The following is a 16785-nucleotide window of genomic DNA, read 5'->3' as shown; positions in this document are numbered from 1 at the left end:
GTGAGGCCATTCGCGAACCGGAACAGACACATCCGCAATATGGTATGAACCATAGATAGATCAACCTACAATAGAGTTATTATATGAGAGTTAAATTTCTATTCCCACAATGTGAGTAATATTAGTCTCTAAAGATAACAGTATGGAAAGTTATATTATTAGACCTAACAAGTAACCATAGTTTAGAGGGAATGCTGTAAAGCATTCAAACCAGACCTCCGAAGGATCACCCTCCACGGGTGATCACACTATGGTACTTGTGTCAATATGGTCATTATGTCCCTAATTATGTCCTTTACAGCATTCCCTCTAAACTATGGTTACTTGTTAGGTCTAATAATATAACTTTCCATACTGTTATCTTTAGAGACTAATATTACTCACATTGTGGGAATAGAAATTTATTTACATATAATAACTCTATTGTAGGTTGATCTATCTATGGTTCATACCATATTGCGGATGTGTCTGTTCCGGTTCGCGAATGGCCTCACTTTATTTAGTATTAATATAAATAGTTTTAGTGCCAATATCACACACCTATTCTATCGGTTAAACTTATAAAACATTCATTCACGTTAATTTACATACAGTACACACATTTATTCACATTCACATTTTTTATTTATATTCTATTAAATTAATTTGTTCACACATAGGTAGTTTTATCAACATCACATAGGTTATTAACATGTATTTTTATATATTACACACACATCTAATACTACATTATTCATGTTGAGGGTTCTTCTGTCCTTGTTCAATAACAACCTTTGCTGCACCAATGACTCCAACTGCAATCTATATACCTGCAAATAAATTGATGGATAACACCAGGTATATATACTAAGAATTGGTAAGTGGAACTTCAGTCCATTTAATATCCTAGCAACCAAGCTGCTGGTTAATGGTGTAATGGGTTAAATTGGTTGGTTTATTCTATATGTAATAGATTCTCCAATTCTTTATATAACCTTTTTGATTATATATAACATATATTTTTTACTTAGTCATCAAATCTGACTTTTGATTATTGTAAGAGGTTATTAAAACCTAAGTCAGATTCAATTTACAAATAAAAATAAAAACCACTCAAACAATGTTATTAGCATACTAAGTTTATGAATAAAAAAAAATCTAATTTTTTCTAGCATTATTCTGCAAAATTTCTAATTATTTGAGCTTAACCCTGTGAAAGTACAAACATAATCTGATCACATTTTTTGAAAGATAGTGTGGTCCTCATAACCAGTCTATTGGGATTGGCATTGTATGATGATTAATGCAATAGACTGGTTGAACCTTTGTAATTAACTCTTTAATTGTTTTATTGATATATGCAAATATCCTTGCTATAAATACTGTGGAGGCACATCCAATGGGTTACCCCTGATGAAGTCATCATAGATGACGAAATGCGTAGGGCGTGTCTAAGACAGAGGAGTCACTTTCCCACGGAGACTATCACTGCGGTTTGAGAACTATTGCAGGCTGTGAGAGGCAAAGCAGAAGTTTGGATCCCTTCTTCCCCCGGTGGTGCAGCGACCAGAAGCAGGGTGCTGATGGTGCTGGTTCCCGAAGGGATTTCCTGTGCGGGGCACCCGACCGGGTGGATGTCACTTCCGGTTGCAGGAAACCACGCGGAGAGCACACAGGAGAAGAACACCATTGCTGAGTCGGACGGCAGTATTGGCTTATGAGAGCCTATCTCATACCTGTTTATTTACCTTGTACTTTTGTGAGTGGGCATTTGACTGTTTTTATTGTTCTATAAACTACATTGTTATACTTTAATGCACTAGGTGTGCGCCTGTTTTTTTTCTTTTCTTTTTCATATATATATATATATATATATATATATACATATAATTTTTTTTACATTTGATGCAGATTTAAGGCATTCTTTTGACTATGGCATATACATTTCAATGCAAACACAGTTAACTCATTTTATCACTTGGTTGGACAATATCAGTGCTAGAACATTATGTTTATTTGTAAGGTATGCCATATCAAATTGCCCCGAACCTCTTATGGTCGGACTTTTCAGGAGAGCCTAGCTAAATTAGATTTGTTTATATTAGAAAAGGGGCTTCTAAGAGGAGATATGGTAACTATATATAAAAATATTTGGGGTCAATACAATGAACTTTGAAGAGAACTATTCATCCCAAGGACAGTATAAGCGACACGGGGAAAGGTATAGAGGGATATACTAAATACGTAAACATGAGAAAGATGTTGATCCAGGAAGAAATCTGATTGCAATTACTGAAGTTGGGAAGGAATTGATTTTTTCCTTATGAGACATCATTGGATAAGGTTTCACTGGAGTTTTTGTGATCAGTATACTGTAAAATCAAATATAGGATTATATCTCCGTCATTTAAATTTACAGTAACAAAGGTTGAACTCAATGGGGGGGTTTTCAACCTCATTTACTACAGTATGTAACAATGTAAGGTCCTATTTCAAATTGTTGCTGCATTAGATAGGAAGCCTTAAGAAAGTCTATGTAGAATAAACAAAGTAATAATTTTTAGGATTCAAAGATATCAGGTGACACACACATGTTGCTATATTTCAAGTAGCATATTAATATTGTTTTAGACTGCATTGTATACATACTTTTCTCCTATTGACAAATATTCTCATTTCTTTTTTGCAGTGGTCTTGGACAGACAGAAGCAGAGTCATGTTACATTAACATTGCAAGAACACTTGAATTCTATGGAGTTGAAATGCACAGTGGTAGAGTATGTTTGATTTATATGTATTTTACTGCTGAGAAAACAAAAGGTAGATAGGTTAGTGAAGCCACATTTAAATGTGTATATATTATAATCTCTATCGGTTCTTCTTTAGCACATTCTTGCTGGATATAAATTGTTACACGTAAGCAAGAAAGTCACTGAGATTTGTATTGTATTAGATCCTAACAAATGGGTATTGTATATTCTGTGCTGTTTGTTATTGGATTATTGTAGTTTAGAAGAGGTTTTATTAAGAGATGCCAGTGTCCCATTTGTTTGCACTCTTAGTGAATAGTAGAATTTAAACTTCACTTTTAATAAATCATTCTTCCTCACAATAACAGGCTTTAGCTCTTCAATTACTAAATGGGACGGCACATCTATTTTTGTCAAGTTAGCAGTTAATGCGCCACTTTTCACTGGATTAAATTATTTTATCGATTCCCTTATTTAGCTATTCTGATTAACTGATATGAAGCTTGGAGAATTGCATATACATTAGTGCAATGTAATTTTGATCCTTTTGTATGCTGCCTTTTCTTATGCCTTGTAGTCTGAAGTGGGCAAACTACTATTTGCAGGATATATATATATATATATATATATATTCATGTTTTAGCAAAAACTACTATCTGTATCCATAGTCTGATTCTTTATGAAAACCGAACCTAACTTTTTCAGATGGGCTCCCCCTATTATTTATCAATTGGGCATAGACAAAAAAAAGCCATTGGCTCATTCCAGACTCCTGACTCGAAGCAGAACTTCTCACCTTCTCAGCCACCAATTAAATTTCTACACTCAAATTTTCAGTTAGCATTAAAGACTTCACAATTCTCCCAAAAAGCCCAGTGTGTAGACGTTATTGACTTCTTCCTTCCCTTTATTGCACACATACAGTCCTTCACCAAATTCTGTGGCCTTCACATCCATAATATTGCTAGATAATGTCTTGTCTTGACAATTGTTATCTCTTCACAACCAAGTTCAATTAAAATGCTGCTGGAATTCTAATTTATCTCACAACATTCTTCCCTTTCCTTTTTGTAAGCCATTCTACTAGATACTCCTCATCTACAATCAGACTCGAGATTCTAGGTCTCAGGTACAAAGGTGTACAGGTCCGTATCTGCTTTAGCTGCAATAAAAGAGCAGACCTTTAACCACACTGTTTCCATTCATACATCTCAGAACATCTCCATACATCTCAGAACTCCTCTGCAAATACTTCTGCACATGTCCTCATCCTTCTTCCAATAACCTCCTCATCTACTCATCCCTTCAAACCTCCTCCCAGACATTCCCCAGGCTGCACCTCAACTGCGGAACTCCCGAACTTTTAATACCAGACTTTCTCCACCCTTCACGCATTCAAAGATGCCCTAAAATGTACTTCTTCAAGAAAACTTATGTGAAGTCCTCCAGCAATTCAAATTCTATTCCCCCACTTCAAAGAGAATAGCATCCCTGCTGCCAGAATCTCAGAGAGCATCCTTTTGTACCATACCAATATTTCCCCCCACTATGCAGTACCATTTGTATCTTTTTATGTTTAAAAAATCCTTTGAGCATTGCTTGACTTTCCTACTGTACTAGCATTCCTTGATTGTCACGAGCTGGCACTCCAGTGATAGATCACGTGCACTGCTCCAGAGGAAAACCTCCTTCTCTGTTCACGTCACCCAGTAACTTGACTCGACCACGTGATTGTTACCCAAGCATTCACACGGTCAGGATCCCGGATGTTTGGTGGGACTCTGGTGATACCAGACTTCCGGCATTGTAAATAATCATTACATTTTTTAAACTAAATTGGGGCTATATGTCAAAGATTATAAGAGCAGTGAGTATTTTATATTTCTTGGTTTTTCTTTTGTTATTCGTAATTCGTGGGGTTTTTTATGCCTATATTTGATAATCTACTCGGCATTAAAATAATATGTTGTTACAGTACAGTATGTAGCTAAGTGATCGCAATTTATTACATCTCTATTGCTTATTGAAACTTCCAAATGAGAGCTCGTTTAATGGAGAACACGGGTAGACATTGTATTTCAGAATCTAGCAGTTTCGTGTTAGTAGCTGCAGTTGACCCGTACTTGGCAGGTCAACTGAAACTGATTGAGTAAATTGGTTGTGGCAATTTGCCTCTCGAATGAAGACAAAATACACTTACATTATTTTAGATTAAAATGTATTTTAAATGTATATTTGATAGTAGAAACCTCACCTACTGTATTTAACTTGAGGAGATCCTACACTATCTATATGTATTCATCACATCCCTCTAAGACGGGGGTTCTCAACTCCAGTCCTCAAGACCCTCCAGCAGATCAGGTTTTAAGGATATCCCTGCTTCATCACAGTTGGTTAAAACAGTGGCTCAGTCGAAGACTGCACCACCTGTGCTGAAGCAGGGATATCCTGTAAACCTGACCGGGCTTGGGTCTTGAGGGCTGGAGTTGAGAACCGCTGCTCTAAGACATTGGTAATTAACATGGTATGAACTGCAGAGCCTTCTAAAAGCATATTCTTATGCAGTGAACATCTTTCTGCATCAAATATGATATAGAACACTTCAGCATTATAATACTGTTTATGAGTTATTAAATATAACCAAAAGTCTTCCTACCGAACCAGAAGGTTTTACAGAACACAGGTCGAAAGCTTGTATCAACGTAACGCATAGAATAAAGTATTATCAATATTAATCAGGGTTTTACCTTCTTTACACTAAACAATAATTAGGTATCAAAAACCCTTAATCAGGAAACACTTTAGCAAATGCTGTTTTCACATAACAGTTGTTGCATTCAGAAAAGGAATCCATGTTTTGCTGTGCCTCCACACCATCAAATTTGTATTTAATATGTGCTTTTGATAATGGGACTATACTGATTTTTTTTTTATTATTATTATTATTTACAGAGATTGTTACAATTATAAAATGCCTCTTAAATTATGGTTGCCAAATAACTTATGCAATACAAGGTGCCTCTCCCTTAGGGATTGCTTCCAGGAATTTGATAAGTACGGCACCCTCATGTTACAAATAGCAGAGTGGGTGCCAGTTAACCTATGAACTTGCTAGGTTTACAGAAATGTTTACAAACAAAATGTGTTGTGCATTAAAATTGAAGTTGAATTACCCCCCATGAAATGTTAGTTCATAAAACACTTGGGGAACTGTTTGGGCCTTGGATATAATTTATGTTTTTCCTGTGAACATAAATTTAATGTAAAAACAAAATGCTAAAATGTATTTCAGAAACTGAACTAGGTATCGTTTGTGAAGCAAGGAATATTGCTTGTATATTGACTATACCAGTGCAGTAACATGGAATGCTTTCACTGACCCTCATACTTTTGGTGTTTTCTTGTTAACTCTTTAATTCTTTGTTCCATTCATTGCTATACACTATATTTGCTGTAAAAAGGCAAAAAAAGTCCTGCTGTGGCCAGGGTTGCACCTTTGTATTGTAGGTGAACCCGAAGACTTTTTGCAAAAAATTTTTTAACATTTATTTATTTTATTTATATATTTATTTCTCTTACCTTCATTAGCGGCGGCATCTCCTCCTGCAAGGTGCAGTTAGCATAGATCTGCGCCATCAAATGGCGCGTGTGGCCATAAATACGTGACATCACATGGCAACGTGACACGACGTGATTTCACGTAGCGTCCCGTTGTCATGGCAACGCAGAGCCATTTGACAACGTGACGCCATGTTGACGGGACTTGCAGGGGGAGACGCCGCCGGCCGGAGATTTTTCAGTTAAACCCGTAGCCCGGAGATACGTGGCCAAAACCTGTAGTCTCCGGGTCAAACCCAGAGTGGTGGCAACCCTGGTTGTGCACACTGTTTCTTTTTGATTATGAAACCACACTTCTACGCTGCTCACTGTTGGCTAATGAATCAAAATAGTTGGGGAAGAATGCAATTTTCAAAGATGATTAAATTGCACCATCTAGAGTCCATGTTAATATTTGCTAAATGAGGTTGGATGTGTCTACCAAAAAGTGTAATATGATGACAGTTTTGGGCTGTGTGGGTTAATTAGAATTTGTACAACACAAGGGATGGACCTGCACCAGTAACAATTATCTAAGGTTAACCCTATAGCTACATAAATATTAGAGTAAATGTGTCGCTCCTCTGATGTATAAATAATTTTAATGTTCAGAAGAAGGAGATCATCAGAAAACAGGACCATAAACCTCATAAAACTTGAAGGCACTCCTGTGATACACTCCACACGGGTGTGTGTCACAAAGCAATCAGTATTTAATACATAGCACAATAGAAAAATACAATAAATGTCGCCATTAATATTAAAACCCCTAAAAAAGTATCAGCAACAAGCAGCAGCACGTAATTGTAAGTAATCCTAAAACGCTCCCTCAGGTGTGAACTGGTCAAGGAACCCTACTCCGTGAATTCAAACAGAATCGCCGAAAAAGGTGAAGTGCCAGATACTGGCAACCACAGAATGTAACGAAGTGCTGATGTACTAATCTAATGAGCCCTGAGCCTACTGTAGGTGCAATAGAGGGATAACCCCAGAAAACCAGTACTGAGTGATGTAGAACACAAAGTGGAGTTCAAAGAAAATATGAACCTAGACGGCCTAATAGCCACTGGTGAAGTACAGAATATTGATCTGGTGAACACACAAACATGGTATGTAAGTAACCCGCTATATTGCAAATCTCTGCGAACGTGGAAATAGGACAAAAGGTTATTGCACTGTACACTTTAAGCTTCCTTATCTGAGATGTAGCATGTAGCAAGTCTGTCCTCCATGGAAAAACAGCCAGATGTCCTGATCTGCAGCAATATTCACAGATGTACAGTACAGAACCTCAGAATGGAGTCAGAGTATGCTATCAGTGATGTACAGCGTCCTTGTTATGCCGTTAATTCCAGAAGACCCACGTGTAGGCAGGATAGTGTACAGTATTTGGTTGCTGGTATGCTTCCTATATTGCGTGCTGGCATATTGACATGCTCATGTCCTGTCGTGCTGTCGCGCTCACGTGTTGACGTGCTGCTGCGGGCTAACACTTTTTATTTGTATTTTTAATCTTAATGGCGACATTTATTGTATGTTTGTATTGTGCTATGTATTAAAGACTGATTTGTGATTCACACCCTGAGTGCCTTCCAGTTTGAGGTTTATGGTCCCGTCTTTCAGTGACCTTCTTCTGTCCATTGTCATTGTAATTTGTATCATAAATACTAATGAAATATTTGTTGAGTCGGCGATGAGCACATTTGAATAGGTTCGTTTTAATCCTATACAATATTTGTAATTGATAAAGATCACAATTAGTTTTTATAATACAACCTACACGTTTTCCTTATGATAAGAGATTTACTGTACGTGCAGTCTTACATTGTGAGGTTGTGTCATCTAGTGGGATTGAGTTTTCCAGGCTCGGAGTTCATTTCTGCTCTACCAAAAGCCCACATCATTTTACTCATATAATCGACTTTCTATGCCTTTGTCTCGTTGAACAGAACAGTAATTATGTAATAAAGTTCTTGTTCTTTCTCCTCTTCCTCAGTAACAGCAGATGAGCAAATAATGTACTGGCAAATGCTAATTTAGATCAATCGAATTTCAAGTGAAAGCTAAACCTAATTTTGCCAACTCACCAAAAATATATATTGTTGCTACAAATGCACCAATAATACTCTAAGGTAGGGAAGTCTAATAGCTTTGTTTGCAAACTTATTAGAACTGGACGTTTGCAATTTTTGCTGTAAAATTAGTAAAGTGCCAAAAGTGTCACATCTTAATAATGGTGCTGCTGATCAAAGAGCCATAAATCGGGATGCGTTTGAATTCATCCTTTATAAATGCTTCTGAATTGGAGCTTTGAAGTGATACAGAAGTTAAATGTACTATATATATAAATACAAAGCATTATTATCATGCCATGAGTCACAAGGATGGGGAGATTAGATTCAAAGTGCATGATTTTCAAGTGGTAGAATTCCAGTTACCACAAGCACGCATTCTTTTAATCTTTATACTATATCTATCATATTTTTTTTGTCTTGCAGCTTCATAACTGGGTTAAAAATAAAACTGCCAGATTTATTGAAGACAAAAAAAATATATATTTGAAACCAATGGGAAGTTTTTTTTGGGAAATTGGATGCAGTATTTTTGACCCAGTTTTGCAGTCAGTAAACTTTGATACATACCCCTATTTTGTACTTTGTATGTCTGTAATATTTTTAGTTTCACTCTGTTTTACCAGCAGCGATTCAACACATCATTCCTTTTTTAGCTTTTCACCAATAATAAGCATATATCCCAAAATCTTTAGGATGTACTGTATTTTAATTTTGCTACTCACAGTAACAGCATGTCTTGCAATAAAATAAGTACATTATTGATAAGTCAATCAATTTTGTCTGAACCTACACAACCTTGCAAAAAAAGAACTAGGGGTAGATTGTAATTGTGACAATAGACCAATAACTTGAGTTTGCATTTGTTTGTGTATGGTGGAGCTCCTGGCATTTATTAATTTAACAGAATTAGTTTCAAATGTAAATTAGTTACTAGCCTTTGTATTTTGCACTTATACTTGGAAAACAAACTAAATAAGAAAAGAACAAAACATTGCACATTTGTGTTTTCCGTTCTTTATAGAAATCCAAATGTACATACTGTATATATTTTGCTTGATTTTTAAACATTTTTAAATATCCTGAGTTGAACATGCTGTCATCAAACATTATATTAGAGGGTCATTTAAACAAATGAAACATAAACATATTATACATCCCGACAGCTGATATTATATTGATGCAAACATTTGAGATATAAAATATGATAAACCATTAGAGAGGGTTTTTGTAATGTATGACCTTTTTTTTTTTTTTTTCAGGATCTCCATAACTTAGATCTACTAATTGGGATTGCTTCAGGAGGTATAGCTGTATATAGAAAATGTATCTGCACCAGTTTCTATCCCTGGTTAGTATCTTAACGTATGTTCTACAAATCAAACACTTTGTCCTGGGCTTGTTTGGAACTTGAGGGTTACTTGGTAACGTCTCCTGGCTTTGCTCTAGTTTTGCACTCGGGAGACTTCAGTAGATGACCCACGTAGGATTTCCAACTGTGTCACATTTAGTGGTCCTATTCTGAATGTATGTGGAATGCCAAACTGGTTGAATTTGACGATTGTGTCCTATATTTACTAATTCCATAAGATACCTTAGTGCTGGAAGACATCTTGAATGGGCTGAAAAGTGTGTTCCAGTGCTAGAAGGTATCTTATGGAATAGCACCACGTAGTGAATATGGCCCTTTATGTTTTTGACTGAGTTTAGAATTTAGTATTATGAGTATAGTGGTTTGGAGATGTACAGAGGAAGGAATCAGGAGAGAGGCTGGAAGGCAATCAGCCAGTCATTTGTATCAAGATGTTACAGATTGATATCAACAGGGGAAAAAAAATGTGCTACTGTGTTCACCCAACACCACTGTCATTCCAAGCAGAATGCTGTTGTACAGTGGACATCATCAGTAATCGTGTACAGTATGTTACCCTATTTATCTTGCTTAAAGGTTGGTAACCCTGCTTTTGGTCAGCAAGTTAATCTATGTCCACTAACCCACAATCTGAGCAGTGCAGTCTTCATGAATATATAAACATACCTCAAATAAAGAAGCAGTTCATTTCTATACTGTACTCTGGTTTAAAATATACCATACAAAAATACATATAAAAAATAACAAAGGTGGCACAATCAAGATTTTTTTTTTTTTTTTAAGATTAGGTGTTGAAAATAATTATACATGTCAATCTCATTAGTGACCAAACAGTCACAATCAGTGACACATTTGAAAATTCAAACCAGGCCTAGACGAGGATGAATCACCACAGAATCACCATATCAGAAAAGCAACACAAAAACACCCATGAGAGAGCACTTAAGCACGGCACACGAACTCACTTATCTATATTAGTTCTTTATGGTATTAATGCTTCCTTGTGATACTTTGAAAGCTCTGTAAACTGAATTTACATCTATGAAGAACCCGGGTGTTTGTCCTCTGAGTCTAAAACATATTACCTATAACAGATCTCTCTAAATCATCTAAATGAAATTTGCGACAACAAAGACTTTTAAATTCATTTGAATTAGTCACAATATGTCTAACTTTTAAATAACTTGTGCCAAAATGTTACATAGATAGGCATCATACTCTTACCGATATATCCACTGATGTATAAAGGGACAGCAATATTGACCTATGTTGAATCCATGGCATTTTCATGTACTTCAAAGTTCTAGTAGCCTTGTTGGTCTGGGAGAAAAGCAGACTCAATGTATGTTGTGATACCTTTTAGTGGACCAACATTAGAGTTCTTCGTACTGTAGATACAATTATGACGTACAGAGCTTATAAAGCCCCATAGGTGCTTAAAGAATGTGTTGGTCCACTAAAATACAATGGTATTTTGAGAAATGATAGCATTAGAGCAACATTTTGACGTTAGAGACCAACTTCTCCCTGGAGGAAATATGTGGTCTTCTAACTTTACTGCTGGCTCTCATTCTCCTGCAAACACCAGCTCAAAATCCTTCACGTTAGGCAAAGGCTCTATATTGGGTTATTACTGCCGGTGCATACTGTACATCGCAGAATTTACAGGAGTTGGATGTATGTTAGTACTTAAAGTTGTAGCTTTTTGTTTAGAAAAATGAACTTTGTGACCTTATAAAGAGCATATAAAGATACCAGGCAAGAAATAATGAATGTTGTATAGTATAATCATACACATTTGATAGTTGTAGCACTTATGGTGTTTTCTTTTTATATTCATCTCGTCTTCTCATTTCCTATACATTGTACATGTCACCAGGATGTATTCCTGGGATAGTAATTATTGTGCTATGTTTTTGTTTTACGTAGGGTAAACATTCTCAAAATCTCTTTCAAAAGAAAAAGGTTTTTCATACAACAACGACAGAAACATGTAAGTGACATTTTCCTGCGCCTGTGTCCTTAAATTTGCAGCAATATGTGTAGATAAGACTTCAGTGTGATGTTTAAAAGTACATGCTTTTGCAGGTCATCAAATATCTTTCCTGCGCGTTCCTGCATAAAGTGCTTTAAAGGCACAGTCCAATTGCAGTGACATTTTAAAGAGGTTACATCTGATTGATTACTCCTTTGAAAAATGAACTACAGGTTTTTATTTAGATTTTGAATTACTTTGTAAACATAATAAGCTGCAACGTTCATACTGTATGATCAGTTTAACTTCCTCTGAACACTTTTACGTATTGAAATGAACCTTGCAAAGTCTGAGGTCCATTCATCTGCATGGGCCATAAGGTGTCGTATGGCATATCACCGCTTAGTACATATTGGCCAAAGTATCCTCTCTTGACTGATCTGCTTATGGGAAGGAAGGATAGTAATACTTGATCGACATTCATTTTGCTTTATAGGGTCACCACTGAAAATACATTTTTGTTTTAAGGATAATTGAATTTGTTTTATAAAGTGTCTTTACGTGAGCTGATTGGAACTGACCTGTTTCCAGGAAACTCACCCCTGCCCTATTGTACACTATGATGAGAAAGTGGGATGATGTAGTTGTAGAACAACTCATAGCAGACTGTGGGCCTCATGCAGAGAGCAGCGAATTTAAAAATTGGCGAGTTTAATAAAAAGTAGCTTTTTTGGAGAGTTTTATTCTCCATATGCAGAAATGTGCGAATTCTGCAATGTTTGGCATTAATGCGTGTGGCGAGTTAGAATTGGAGAGATGCGCGCTGCAGAAATGTGTTAAAAAAAAATCGCGCATTTTTTTTTCCCTTTCCTATAGGCGGCGAGCTCCATCTACTTGCCAACTTTTCTTGGCGAGGCAAATAGTAGCAAATCGCGCCATTTTCTTGGCGTGAACAGCCGCTAGATGCCGTTCGCGGCTCTCTGAATTAGGATATTTTTAAAACTGGCGAGATGTAGGTTCTCGCCAGCCGCGCGGCGAGATTTTGAAAAAGAAAAAAAAAATGGCGCGTTTTCCGTAACTCGCCATTTTCAGCAGTTTTCTGCGCAAATTTCCCCAAAAAATGGCGAGATTTGAAATAGCGCTGCTCTCTGCATGAGGCCCTGTGTTTGAGATGCCTCTCAGGCAATAATGGGTTAAACATGAATTTTTACTTCTTTACCTGCAACAAGTACAAAGATTCAGTGGCAATTAAATCCCGTTAGTGGATATTGAAACCAAACCATGCTGCGCATTAAACACCAGATTACGTTGTTGAAGTTGCTGAGAAACCACTGTATGTTATGTCAGTTATGATTTTCTGTCGAACTGCAGCATATCTTCGTAAATTACCAATGATTTCCCCTTCTGTATTTAGAAGGATACACATTAACTAACAGAAATGTAGTTTAATGACTGTTGCTCTCATAATATCTTTCTCTCCACTGTGATCGGTAATGTCAGCTGCAGTCAACTCGTAGAAAATATAGGAGGCTGAAAGAAAAGGGTTTTAAGAAGTAATAAACATGTGATATAACTAAAGGTACACATTTTAAAGAATATTCTAAAATATCAAATATGCAAGAGCAATGAAGCACTCGATGCTTAGCGTCTCACATTTTTAAATAACCTTAAAACGTTTACCAGGTTATTCTATATTTATTTTGTTTACTGGTGATACAGTAAATACACATTTAATAAGTTATGGTGGCAAAGGTGACACTGTGTTCATGTACATGTAATTACCCAGAATCCCTGGCTGCAGTGGAAGCACGGTATGCTAATAGATAATGGTGAAAAGCAGGTTGCAGACCTGTCTGAGACATGTGAAAGTGCTTACAAGTGATATTTTTATTTTCTGGTGTTAAAGTACATTGTTGGGCAGGTTAACTATTGTATTTGTGGTTTTAAAAAATGCATTTCCTTTTAGCTTACTGTACATAATCAAGGAAGTTTTGTTAGGTTTTCACTTGACACTTTTTGTACACTTGACAAATTGTAAGGCGATAGAATATTTGACACATACAATAATATAACAAAGAGTTGTCTGCGATGCGACTTCTTGCTTATTATGTATTTTGCTTCTGTCTTGGGAAATATAATGTTGGACAAGGCATTTTTTTAAATCCATATGAAACACAAAGGTTACACAATTTTTATGTTCCTGGTGTATATATTTTCATTGCAATATATTCTCTATTCAGAATAATGTGGTGGATATATCATTGTCAACTGGAGCAAAATTGTAAGAGGAAAAAATGCACCACATTTGCAGACAGAAAATAATAAAATAGCTTGTTTGATCAATCTGGAGTTGTTTCTGTATTGCCCTATTTTTGCAGCGCGTATAGACTTTAATACACACACTGTATCTTGTTATATGCCCAGGATGTTACAAATATTATAGATTTTTTTTGTATTTTAATAGATTTTGAAAAAGAAGACCAAAAATGCTTACATTATAATATATAATGTAAAAGTTTTCAGATTCTTAAAAGGAACTATGCAATTGTCCACTTGAGGTGGTGGGTTCCCTCCTATCCCCATTTAGCAGTTTCTTAATGTAGAACCTTTAAAGCAATAATCTGCGCTGCTCAAGTTTCTTGGGGGGAGGGAGGGGTTTATACTACTTGAACCAGGGAATCCCTCGGAGCGGATCTGCAGTCTCCCAACTTCCAGGGAACCCACTTCCCCCACCTCCCTTGGTTTCTGAGATACAACTAGTTTTGTCCCACAGCAAGAATACTTACACAGGTGAATGCGATAAAGCGGCAGAGTCGGGTTCACTTGGTCAGGCTTTCATCAGTAACCCTGTAACTGTCCCTGGGAGTCGGTGCCACAGAACCGCTCTGGGAGACACCATTGCGTAAAAGAATCCTGGAACTCAACGTAGTTTCCTTTATCACACAATAGAAACAACATAGATATTTTTCGAAATGCTTTCTTTCATTTTCTCAAAAACACTGTAATACCTTTAAGACAAACCTTTTTCTAAAGTCAAACTTAATTACGATTTAGAACAGTTGTGTGTATCATGCTTCTGTTCAAAGACTAATTTCCGTATTACTTTTACATCTGTGTTTCAGAGTGAATGCAGAGAGCAGATTGTTGCATTCAATATGTTAAATTATCGTGCATGCAAAAACCTTTGGAAATCTTGTGTGGAACATCACACATTTTTTCAGACAAAGAAATCGCTACATCATGAAAAGAAGATAGTGTCAAATTATTGGACTTTTGGCACAAGAAACCAAGCTAAGTGAGTAAATTGTTTTTTTTTTGTTTTTTTTAAAATCTGGTTTGGTTATTCTTTAAAGTACAGTTCAACGCCTAACACAAAATACTGTACTATCAAATTGACAAATGGTCCTCCAGAACTGTGATGACATACTCTGTATACTGTATGTTTTAATCTTTAACTGACTGCAGCAACTGATTAACAATTTAAAACTATTACTTGAACATGATTTCCAAAGAGGATTTTTTACGAATTGCTTACAAATTCCACTGTTGGCTTCAAAATTTGCCAAATTAGTATTAGATTCTGCATTAATCTGTGAAATTTCACAATACTGAGAGATCCAGACTCTGAAATAGGGTTTTTGAGAGGGCGAGAGAGGTGTGCTCACAGGTATTTGTTCACATGTTGAATGGAGGAGTGTTTTGGAAGATATGTATTTTTAAAAAAATTTTTTTAAATAGAACATTATGACTGTATTTGGTACATTTCAGGTCTGCCAGCAGCCAACTCTGCAGGAAATTAATTGGTGGGATGGTGTGGAATACAGATTTAAGGAAATCTGTGTCTTTGGAGAATCTTGAAACCAAAAGCCTTCCTTCTCGTTCTCCTCCTATTACACCAAACTGGTAAATATTTGTTGCATGTAATGTATTTGAGTTTATATAATTTGAGTAATCTCTTAAAAATTAACATAGTAATCCCACAGTTTTTACCTTCCCTTGTACTGTACAGGGTGACAGGCTGGGGACCGGGTAGTCCTCCGAGCTACTGAATTTTCAGCTCCGTGGACACCCTGGTTCCTGAGATACTTACTTTTAAAGGTATCTGTCACAAACGGCACACTTGACTTGTATATGTGATAAAGGTTAATACACACAGCTAGCCAACGGACTCATTAACCTCCCCTCAGGCTCCCAAAAACTAGTTTTATCTATCCCTACATACACTCCACTAAGCCAGCAAACTGTAGGGCGCGCCCCCTTGGGGGGCGCAAGATTATGTAGGGGGGGCGCGGGCTGCGTGCAGGGAAACCAGGGGGCGGGCAGAGCTGTGCACGGGCGGCCAGAAGCTCCGTGCAGAGGCTGCTTCCCTGCTCTGTCTGTGTCAGAGGGGGCGGGGCCAGAAGCTCCGTGCTGCTGCTTCTATGTGCCTGTGTCTTGCAGAGGGGGCGGGGCTTCTCTCTGCACACAGACAGCCCCTCCTTCTCTTCCTGTCTGCTTCCCGCACCAGTTTCCAGCAGCTTGGATTGGTTGGGGGATCGGAGCATGTCGTCCCCCCAGGTGAAAGTGTGTGTGTATTTGAGTGTGTGTGTGTGGGGATTGAGTTTGTGTGTGTGTGGGGGGGGGGGGGAATTGTATGTGTGTGGGGGGGGGGGGGATTGAGTGTGTGTGTTTGTGTGGGGATTGAGTGTGTGTGTGTGGGGGGGATTGAGTGTGTGTGTGTGTGTGTGGGGGGGTGATTGTGTGTGTGTGTGCGGGGGGGATTGTGTGTGTGTGTGGGGATCGGGGGGATTGAGTGTGTGTGTGTGTGGGGGGGGATTGAGTGTGTGAGTGTGGGGATTGAGTGTGTGGTGTGTGTGTGTGGGGGGGGATTGAGTGTGTGTGTGGGGGGGGATTGAGTGTGTGTGTGTGGGGGAGGGATTTAGTGTGTGTGTGTGTGGGGGGGGATTGAGTGTGTGTGTGTGGTGATTGATTGAGAGAGTGTGTGTTGTAATGCAGTGGTGCGCAAACTGGGTGGGCAATGAGGCGCAAGATTATTTAGGG

General features: G+C 37.4%; 1 protein-coding gene across 3 annotated transcripts in view; it reads left to right on the top strand.

The window, feature by feature from the left end:
• Positions 1–16785, top strand: part of PTPN3 (protein tyrosine phosphatase non-receptor type 3) — a 259615-nt gene that overhangs the window by 172412 nt on the left and 70418 nt on the right. For 2 of the 3 annotated variants that reach the window (XM_075585952.1, XM_075585951.1), the window contains 5 exons: positions 2669–2756; positions 9661–9749; positions 11700–11763; positions 14868–15040; positions 15514–15648. In XM_075585952.1, coding sequence (XP_075442067.1) covers positions 2669–2756; positions 9661–9749; positions 11700–11763; positions 14868–15040; positions 15514–15648 — 549 coding nt within the window. The remainder of the gene's footprint in view (positions 1–2668; positions 2757–9660; positions 9750–11699; positions 11764–14867; positions 15041–15513; positions 15649–16785) is intronic. The other variant, XM_075585953.1, reaches the window with a different exon arrangement.

The sequence above is a fragment of the Ascaphus truei genome, chromosome 2, assembly GCF_040206685.1.
Source record: "Ascaphus truei isolate aAscTru1 chromosome 2, aAscTru1.hap1, whole genome shotgun sequence".
NCBI lineage: Eukaryota > Metazoa > Chordata > Amphibia > Anura > Ascaphidae > Ascaphus > Ascaphus truei.
The sequence above is the reverse complement of the archived record's forward strand: the minus strand, read 5'-3'. Positions and strand labels throughout refer to the sequence as shown.